The sequence below is a fragment of the Actinia tenebrosa genome, unplaced genomic scaffold, assembly GCF_029948245.1.
Source record: "Actinia tenebrosa isolate PJP-AT-01 unplaced genomic scaffold, QUT_ActTen_1.0 PGA_scaffold9__36_contigs__length_13948895, whole genome shotgun sequence".
NCBI classification, from domain to species: Eukaryota; Metazoa; Cnidaria; class Anthozoa; order Actiniaria; family Actiniidae; genus Actinia; species Actinia tenebrosa.
The window spans coordinates 1,233,294-1,243,994 of NW_028292586.1; the positions used below are offsets into that span (position 1 = coordinate 1,233,294).

General features: G+C 40.9%; 2 protein-coding genes and 1 long non-coding RNA gene across 3 annotated transcripts in view; 1 reads left to right on the plus strand and 2 right to left on the minus strand.

Moving 5' to 3' along the window:
- Window positions 1-10,694, minus strand: LOC116294430 (mitochondrial thiamine pyrophosphate carrier). Its single transcript, XM_031702025.2, has 10 exons — window positions 10,530-10,694; window positions 10,349-10,446; window positions 9,958-10,009; window positions 9,424-9,499; window positions 8,932-9,035; window positions 7,074-7,143; window positions 6,877-6,977; window positions 6,420-6,536; window positions 1,911-2,051; window positions 1-1,782 (listed from the first exon to the last, which is right to left on the minus strand). The coding sequence occupies exons 1-10, from the start codon at window positions 10,692-10,694 to the stop codon at window positions 1,663-1,665; spliced, it is 1,044 nt and encodes a 347-aa protein (XP_031557885.2). The 3' UTR covers window positions 1-1,662.
- LOC148904456 (uncharacterized) overlaps window positions 7,605-10,701 on the plus strand; it is a 130,809-nt gene continuing 127,712 nt past the window's right edge. Inside the window, exon 1 of the mRNA XM_089024745.1 lies at window positions 7,605-8,001. The gene's annotated coding sequence lies outside the window, so the exon portion shown is untranslated. The remainder of the gene's footprint in view (window positions 8,002-10,701) is intronic.
- LOC148904457 (uncharacterized) lies at window positions 7,626-8,712 on the minus strand. The gene is made up of 2 exons (XR_016118816.1): window positions 8,448-8,712; window positions 7,626-8,033 (listed from the first exon to the last, which is right to left on the minus strand). It is a non-coding gene; the product is annotated as an uncharacterized LOC148904457 (long non-coding RNA).

Sequence of the window (10,701 nt, forward strand, 5' to 3'; positions counted from 1 at the left end):
TTTAGTATGCAATTATACTTTTACTATGATTCAAAGTTCATCACAACTCATAACCAAATATAAAACTATTTGCATTACATCCTTTATACCCTGTGCCACAATATACATTTAATATATCCAAAACTTGTAGAAAGGATAACGTTTTTGATAATTGTTTACAATAAAAAACCATTCATAAATACCCTTGTGATATCAGAAAATCACATTTTGAGGATTTCTAATGAACTTGTACTGTCTATGAAATAGATTTTCCCCAAGATACAGTTCTGTCTGGAAATTTCACAATTTATACTTTCCAGTCGCTTCCCCCTTATTGGGCTAGTAGTTGGATTATTATAGTATTAATAATAGTATTTATATTCATAGTGCTTTTCGCTTAACTAGCTCAAACTATCAAAAGGGACTGTTTCTCTTTTATCAAGGAGAGAGCATGTGTGTCGTATGGCTGTGACATTGGTATGATTTTTTAAAAGTCGGGCAACACACAGGCTATAGGACCTTGGAGGGGTCATGAAAAACATTGGTTGTGAGAAGAAAGTGTATTCACCTTTCACAAGCATGGGAGACCAAATTTTCAACTATGAAGAGAAGGTTTTGTCAGCGGTTTTGGTATTCTATGAATCTTTCTGCCTCCACCTTCCTCTCCCCCTTTCCTCTCTGCCAAAAAATGAATGTTCCCTAACAACGAACTGAATTTGCAGTCGGTAAAAGTTCTGATGTCACAGAACTGGGGAAAAGTAGTCCAGATGTCAATGGTAGTTTAGAAATTGGAAAGGAAAATAAAAATGGAAATGTTCGGATGTAGAAAGTAGAGACAGTAGAAATTGAAAGCAGAAACTGAAAAATGTGAAGTGAAAAATGAGAAATGGAAAGTGGGAACAATGGAAATGTGTGAAATGCAAATAAAACTTCTGCATTTGTATGAATGAAAGGTTCGGACTCAAAAGCATGCATTGCATGAATTCAGAATATTTCAGGGTCCGAAGTTCAGTCATCAAAGAGGACTAGAATTTTCAATTTGACAATTATTGAATTTCAGAAGATGGTTGTCCAGCAGATGACCAAACATTTTTTTTTTCAAGCTCGTTTTAGTATTTCTTGAATAAAAGAAAGAGTTTTCTCAAACAGTTTTCAGTCAATTATTTTCTGATTCATGAGAATAGAATTAATCTGGATCTGAATCTGAATCTGGTGACTTTTATTGTTGAAATACTGCTGATCAAGATTTTTGCTTGACGCCTAAATCCTAAATCATGGTTTTCCAATGGAAAACCTTTTTATGAAAGATTATTTTGAACCCTGTAAATTTTGATTATGATCAGGGTATAAAATTCTCATAACACTGACTGAATGATAAATGAAGTATTTCAATTCCTCTTGATGAAGTATACTTTGTATAAAATTTTGCAAAGCACTTGGAAATTTAAAATCATAACAAAAATATAGACCTCTTTACCTTGGCTGTAATGTTTTCCAGTAATGATTTCATTCACTAGTTTGACAGTTGTTTATGAGATGACATATCAATTATATGGAATCGATACAACTGCAACAAAGAATCTTATTCTCTATAGAATGGAATGGTAATGGGGAAACATTATTCACAAGGAAACGAGGTCTATCATTATGTATAATATTATTCTAATATTATATCATAATATTTTATGCCTTTGAGGCAGGAGGGGGAAGATCCTTGATGGCTGCATCTTTATGAAGAAGGTGTCGAACAAAATGCAAACACTGTTCATATGCAGAGAATGTAATGCTGAGTGATACAGCTGCCTGAAAATTAAGAACAAATAAAGTCAGTCATTCAGTCAGTCAGTCAGTCTGTTAGATTTTCATTCACTGTGAGTTGGTTAGTAAGCAATATAGTTGATGGCTAGCTAACCTATGTTGGCAAGACAAACCTTTATGGTGCTTGGCACCAATCCTTTGTAAAGCCCTTGAACTCCCTCGTGTTTGATAATTGATCTCACACAGTGTCTTAGATTATGATATTCAGGGACTTTCCCAAAATGCGCCCTTGCGTGAACTGCAAAACCTTGAATCTGAGTAGGTAAACAGAACATTATTAACAATGGATGGGCAACTTTCGTAAGTGATGATGAACAGGGGTTGGGGGGGGAGGGGGGGGGGTGGGGAGATTTCATATATGTTAACAAAATATTTACTCACTCCCTACCTCACTCCCTACCTAGTTACTCACTCCCTACCTCACTCCCTACCTAGTTACTCACTCCCTACCTACTCCCTACCTAGTTACTCACTCCCTACCTCACTCCCTACCTAGTTACTCACTCCCTACCTAGTTACTCACTCCCTACCTAGTTACTCACTCCCTACCTAGTTACTCACTCCCTACCTCACTCCCTACCTAGTTACTCACTCCCTACCTCACTCCCTACCTAGTTACTCACTCCCTACCTCACTCCTACCTAGTTACTCACTCCCTACCTCACTCCCTACCTAGTTACTCACTCCCTACCTCACCTCCTACCTAGTTTACTCACTCCCTACCATCACTCCCTACCTAGTTACTCACTCCCTACCCTCACTCCCCTACCTAGATTACTCACTCCCTACCTCACTCCCTACCTAGTTTACTCACTACCCTTACCTCACTCCCCTACCTATTTACTCACTCCCTACCTCACTCCCTACCTAGTTACGCACTCCCTACCCTACTACTCCCTACCTAGTTACTCACTACCCTACCTCACTCCCTACCTATTTACTCACTTCCCTACCTCACTCCAGGCTTCCTCATAAGTTACTCACTCCCTACCTCACTCCCTACCTAGTTACTCACTCCCTACCTCACTCCCATAACTATTTACTCACTCCCTACCTCACTCCCTACCTAGTTAATCACTCCTACATCACTACCCTACCTAGTTACTCACTCCCTACCTCACTCCCTACATAGTTAATCACTCCTACCACTCACTCCACTACCTAGTTAGATCACTCCCTACCTCAATCACCTACCAGCTTACTCACTCCCTACCTCACTCCTACCTCACTCCCTACTCACTCCACCTAGGTACTCACTCCCACCCTCACTCCCTACCTCACTCCCTACCTCACTCCCTACCTAGTTACTCACTCCCTACCTAGTTTACTCACTCCCTACCTCACTCCCTACCTAGTTACTCACTCCCTACCTCACTCCCTACCTAGTTACTCACTCCCTACCTAGTTACTCACTCCCTACTCACTCCCTAGCCTAGTTACTCACTCCCTACCTCACTCCCTACCTAGTACTCACTCCCTACCTCACTACCCTACCTAGTTACTCACTCCCTACCAGTCACTCACCTACCTAGTTACTCACTCCCTACCTATACTCACTCCCTACCTGTTACTCACTCCCTACTAAACTCACTCACTCCCCTACCTAGTCTACTCACTCCCTACCTCACTCCCTACCTAGTTACTCACTCCCTACCTAGTGCACTCCCTACCCTAGTTACCTCACTCCCTACCTAGTTACTCACTCCCTACCTCACTCCCTACCTAGTTACTCACTCCCTACCTTCACTCCCTACCTAGTTACTCACTCCCTACCTCCTCCCTCCTAGTTACTCACTCCCTACCTCACTCCCTACCTAGTTACTCACTGCCCTACCTCACTCCCTACCTAGTTACGCACTCCCTAACCTCACTCCTACTAGTTACTCACTCCCTACCTCACGCCCTACCTAGTTACTCACTCCCTACCTCACTCCCTACCTAGTTACTCACTCCCTACCGTCACTCCTACCTAGTTAACTCACTCCCACCGCCCTCCCTACCTAGTTACTCACTCCCTACCTCACGCCCTACCTAGTTACTCACTCCTACCTCACTCCCTACCTATTACTCACTCCCTACCGCACGCCCTACCTAGTTACTCATCCCCCATCACTCCCGACATAGTTACTCACGCCCTACCTCACTCCCTACCCTATTACTCACTCCTACCTCACTCCTACTAGTTAACTCACTCCCTACCTCACTCCCTACCTAGTTGACTCACGCCCGACCTCACTCCCGACCTAGTACTCACTCCCTACCTCACTCCCTACCTAGTTACTCACTCCCTCCATCACTCCCTACCTAGTTAACTCACTCCCTACCTCACTCCCTACCTAGTTACGCAACTCCCTACCTAACTCCTACCTAGTTACTCACTCCTACCTCACTCCCTACCTAGTTACTCACATCCCTACCACTACCTACCTAGTTCCATCCCTACCTCACTCCCTACCTACTACCTCACTCCCTACCTAGTTACTCACTCCCTACCTCACTCCCTACCTAGTTACTCACTCCCTACCTCACTCCCTACCTAGTTACTCACTCCCTACCTCACTCCCTACCTAGTTACTCACTCCCTACCTAGTACTCACTCCCTACCTCACTCCCTACCTAGTTACTCACTCCCTACCTCACTCCCTACCTAGTTACTCACTCCCTACCTCACTCCCTACCTAGTTACTCACTCCCTACCTCACTCCCTACCTAGTTACTCACTCCCTACCTCACTCCCTACCTAGTTACTCACTCCCTACCTCACTCCCTACCTAGTTACTCACTCCCTACCTCACTCCCTACCTAGTTACTCACTCCCCTACCTCACTCCCTACCTAGTTACTCACTCCCTACCTCACTCCCTACCTAGTTACTCACTCCCTACCTCACTCCCTACCTAGTTACTCACTCCCTACCTCACTCCCTACCTAGTTACTCACTCCCTACCTCACTCCCTACCTAGTTACTCACTCCCTACCTCACCTACCTCACTCCCTACCTAGTTACTCACTCCCTACCTCACTCCCTACCTAGTTACTCACTCCCTACCTCACTCCCTACCTATTTACTCACTCCCTACCTCACTCCCTACCTAGTTACTCACTCCCTACCTCACTCCCTACCTAGTTACTCACTCCCTACCTCACTCCCTACCTAGTTACTCACTCCCTACCTCACTCCCTACCTAGTTACTCACTCCCTACCTCACTCCCTACCTAGTTACTCACTCCCTACCTCACTCCCTACCTAGTTACTCACTCCCTACCTCACTCCCTACCTAGTTACTCACTCCATACCTCACTCCCTACCTAGTTACTCACTCCCTACCTCACTCCTCTACCTAGTTACTCACTCCCTACCTCACTCCCTACCTAGTTACTCACTCCCTACCTCACTCCCTACCTAGTTACTCACTCCCTACCTCACTCCCTACCTAGTTACTCACTCCCTACCTCACTCTACTCACTCCCTACCTCACTCCCTACCTAGTTACTCACTCCCTACCTCACTCCCTACCTAGTTACTCACTCCCTACCTCACTCCCTACCTAGTTACTCACTCCTACCTCACTCCCTACCTAGTTACTCACTCCCTACCTCACTCCCTACCTAGTTACTCACTCCGCCTACCTCACTCCCTACTAGTTACTCCTCCCTACCTCCCCAATCCCTACCTAGTTACTCACTCCCTACCTCACTCCCTACCTAGTTACTCACTCCTACCTCACTCCCTACCTAGTTACTCACTCCCTACCTCACTCCCTACCTAGTTACTCACTCCCTACCTCACTCCTACCTAGTTCTCACTCCCTCCTCACTCCCTACCTAGTTACTCACTCCCTACCTCACTCCCTACCTAGTTACTCACTCCTACCTCACTCCCTACCTAGTTACTCACTCCCTACCTCAACTCCCTACCTAGTTACTCACTCCCTACCTCACTCCCTACCTAGTTACTCACTCCCTACCTCACTCCCTACCTAGTTACTCACTCCCTACCTCACTCCCTACCTAGTTACTCACTCCTACCTCACTCCCTACCTAGTCCCTACCTCACTCCTACCTAGTTTACTCACTCCCCTTACCTCACTCCCTACCTAGTACTCACTCCCTACCTCACTCCCTACCTAGTTACTCACTCCCTACCTCACTCCCTACCTAGTTACTCACTCCCTACTCACTCCCTACCTAGTTACTCACTCCCTACCTCACTCCCTACCTAGTTACTCACTCCCTACCTCACTCCCTACCTAGTTACTCACTCCCTACCTCACTCCCTACCTAGTTACTCACTCCCTACCTCACTCCCTACCTAGTTACTCACTCCCTACCTCACTCCCTACCTAGTTACTCACTCCCTACCTCACTCCCTACCTAGTTACTCACTCCCTACCTCACTCCCTACCTAGTTACTCACTCCCTACCTCACTCCCTACCTAGTTACTCACTCCCTACCTCACTCCCTACCTAGTTACTCACTCCCTACCTCACTCCCTACCTAGTTACTCACTCCCTACCTCACTCCCTACCTAGTTACTCACTCCCTACCTCACTCCCTACCTAGACCTCCCTGATAGAAAATGAATGGACTTTAGAGAGCTAACAAAGCTCATAGTTATGTACCTGGATTCTCTTCTTGACAATGTCAATAGGAAGTATGACAGCTTTACTGATCATACCAGAAACAGCACCACAGAAAAGACTCTCTATAATATCTGCTGGCATGTAGGGGTCGTGGATCTATAGAGAGAAAATCTGTTATTTGCTAGCATAATATCTTAATCATCAAAATATAAGTATCAACCTCTATATGGTCAATATGTGGTATTGATTTCATCCCCATTTCCATCATGATCACATTGTCATCATCACTATTATCATAATCATTGTCATCATCATCATTATCATCATCATCATAATCATCACTATCATCACCATCATCATCATCATCATCACCATCATCACCACCACCATCATCACCATCATCATCACCATCATTATCACCATCACCATCATCATTACCATCATCATCATCACCATCATGTTCAGCATCTCTATTTGATGTTGAAGGTAAGCTTACCCTGATATCAAAAGTATAATCCCAAATCATCTTTAACAAAGTATAGGACCCAAACTGAAGACCAGCATAAGGAAAAATCTGCAGCAAAGATGGAATCAATCCTAGAAAGCAAATAATATGAATACAAAATGTAAATAATATAATATATATAAAATAAACCAAACAAGAATTGGTGAGTGCCATGTTATATGAGAAACCTTTGTAGAAAGATGTTGGTCCCTCAAGGGTGTACATCATGCGAGCAGCCTCTATCATGCTTGAGTATACCTTTAAAAAAATTAATAAAGGCAAATACTGGCAACTCTACAAGAAGCAATGGCGATAATGACAATTTGACATAATGATCATTAATAAGACATCAATGTTTCTCTTATGGCTTAAAAGTTATATCTTCACATGTGTGACCAGTTAAACGGCTCAGGAAAAACTTGCATTTTGGACTTCCTGACTTTATTACACGATGAGAGTACACGGCTAAGGTTCTTCAACTCCCGCGAAGGAGTTATATATCAGTAAATAAAACTGACTAGCGCGCGCTCAACTATAAAAATATTATATTATATATTGTAATTTATTTAATACAACTGAAAAATTTTTGTTCAAGTTCACTTGGCTTGGCTACAACATGTGAAGATAACACTATTGATAAACTTACTAATTTGCACAACTTTTTACAAAGTTTTTCAAGAATATATGGTATACCCCCTATTAAAGTAAAATAATATTTGTGACAGAGTCAAAAGACACTATTTTGGACAGTAATTATTTAGTCATAAATCTATATTTTTAATTAGGAATGCCTCGTGTACACATAGGAATGTAATTCTTTAGTTAACTGTTTGCGTGGAAAATACGTAAGCAAGAAATAATTTCCGTACGTAATTACATTACAGTGAGTCATGCCTAGGTTTGGCGCTTGTTTACGTAAGTTCGTGTTTGGGACATCCTGTTTGCGCCTAGGGCGTGCAACATTGCATAGGATGTGTAAGGTCTTAAGAATGCAGGTTTTTCCATAAAAATAGGCCCAAACTAAGCTTAAATCAGTGTAGTAAAAGTTCTTGAAGACGTTGCGTTGTCTACGGATATTTTCACATATCAAGACAAGGAATTCTCTACGATGTAAAGGTATGAATCTTTGAAGCCTTTTACACTTTTACCTAGGATAGATTTAGGACAAATCTACGTTAATATCGTTAACTAGTCGTTATATTTTATAGCTTAGATTATCTATATATTTGTTAAGCATTCGTTTCATGTTTTTGTAATGCTAGTCGCATTAGCGCGTAATTTAGTACAAAGTTATTCACGCAGTAGTAATTTAGTAATCACGCTGAGTGTATCTTGTCTTTTAAACTCTTTAAAACGTTTACTATAGGATCGCTACCGCCTTACTCGCTTGTTTAACCTTTTTACTACGATAAATAGCCTTAACTGCGGGATAAAAGACCTTTTCTTTCCAACCTTTAATTTGTTCGCTACTTAAACTCTACACTCAAGGTCATTGTCGCGACCGCGTGTTCAGTAAACCGTGTAATTCTTAGTTTGTCATAAACAAAGGTTAAAATACTTACCTAAAGCCATAGTTAACCTCTAGTCAATTTTTCCTATTGCTTTTTCCATTGGTTTAGTTCATTTTAAACGGTTTACCGACTTGTACATTAAACTTTGCAACCTAGTAATTTTCACTCGCGTATTGTAAACACTGCTAATCAGTATGCAATATTCAAATTACCTGTGACGTAATTTACGTATTTCCGTTTCTATTTACATCTAGCAAAACTGTATTTTATTCATAACTTTTTAGCTATTTAGATAAGCTACAAATTTATTTTATCTCATTGTAAATATTTTTCTTGTTTTCATTAGAGATATCCTGTAATCTCGTTCCCGTTTTTTTTTCATGTATTGTAAAGTTGTGTGAATTTTTCAATAAATTCTTTTGTCAAAACCACTTGCAATCTGATTCATAGCTGAGCGCCTTGCCGCCGGTTACATATTGCCTTCAACTTTTTTATCAATATAAACAAACAATTTAACTCCTAAATGACATCGTACCTTTGGTTCTCCTTGTGCAACAAGTCTTGTTCTTATGACGTCTAAAGGTTGGATGGCAAATGAAGCAGCACAACCCGATATTCCACCACATATGAAGTGAGTCACTAGAAATATCACACAGTCATTCCCTTGAGTATCATTTCTTTGTTTAACGGTCGTGCATGAGAAGACACATGAATATGGATACAACCCAAACGAAGAATCTTATTCTTAAGGGAATGCAAGTTGTGTGAGGTCTATTGGAAATATTGGTTTTTTGGCTGCCACCAGTTAAAAATATAAAACGTACTGATTGATTAATTTTGATTGACAGGTGCAAAAAGCCTAATTTTAGGGTGCAGCTATGAGTTTGAAAACTGTTACAAGTTTCCAGAATTATTCCTTTATTCTGGATACCTGTGGTGGGCGTGAGTTGTTGAAGTTAGTTAGTTTTAGCCCTTCCTTTGTGGTGTACTCTCTTGCACAAAAACAATTTTTTTGAATATTCCTTACTTGGTTTGTGCCTTTGCTCCAGCAGCCTTGGTGAAATGAAATATGCTATTTGTGTAAAAGCTTCAAAAAATGTGAACTAAAAAAAAACAACATACATCTTTATAATAATCTCAGGCATAGTGTGGTTTTGAGAAGCGCAGGTGGAATTTGAAACAGAAAACCGGGAGCCAAATACTCAAATCTTACTGTGGATTTCGATATTCTGCACATCCAACATTTTAATGACTTGTCGTGAAATTGGTTTCCACCGCCCCCAGTCAAGAATATAAAAGGTACCAACAGATTATTTTTGATTGACGGCAATGAAAAATCAAATTTCAGTGTCACCTTGCAACTATGTATACAGAGTTTGCAGAATATTGAAAACCGAGTAAGAGAGATATCTGCAAACTCTGTAGTTGGAAGTGCACACTGAAATTTTAACAAACTCTACTCACACATGATGGCAAGTCCAGGAATCAAACATGAGACCCCAGAGATGAGATATGAATGCACTTCTGCATGCTACATCAAATTCCCTTGATTTCAACTTACCTGAAAGTATCCATAGGCTATGGATAAAATTTGAGCAGGAACATGGCCTTTCCTACGCATAAATAATTATATATATTAGTCAATAAAAAGTATTAGAGTGCAAACAATTAATCCGTAAAACACTAATTACTAAATAGTACGAAATAGTGCTAATTAACAATACAAAAAAATGGAATTTGCATGAAATTGTGCTATTTAGTATTACTAAAGTTTCACGATTATATTGTTTGCACTCTAATCAATCAATTAATTAATTATAGTCAAAAGTCATAGTTTATTAATTGATGAAAATAAATGGATTTGTTTTTGATTGTACAAACTTTATTTTCCAACGTACAAAGACCATAAACAAATCCAGTTTACATCTTCCCAATTTTTTATTTTTATTTACCATAGAGCTAGGATGCCTTCTTCTCTATACACGAGTTTAAAAGCTTGCGATACTCCAGTATATTTTCCTGTAGGTTTTTCGCCTTTGCGCGACATCAACTGTAAATATAAAACCCTTATTCAAACAAACTGTCGTTCAACGTAAAAAATAAAAGTAAAATTTCATAATATTATATATATACCAAGTGGTTTGTAGATGTTGGCTCCACCTGAAGCTGGAACCTAATTTTAAGAACATCCAAAGGCTGAGCAAAAACTCTTGTGACTGCACCAGCAAAAGAGCCACAATATCCACATTGTGAAGAAGTAAGTCCTTTTTCCACACGGCTGGGATCAAAACCAACCATATTTTTG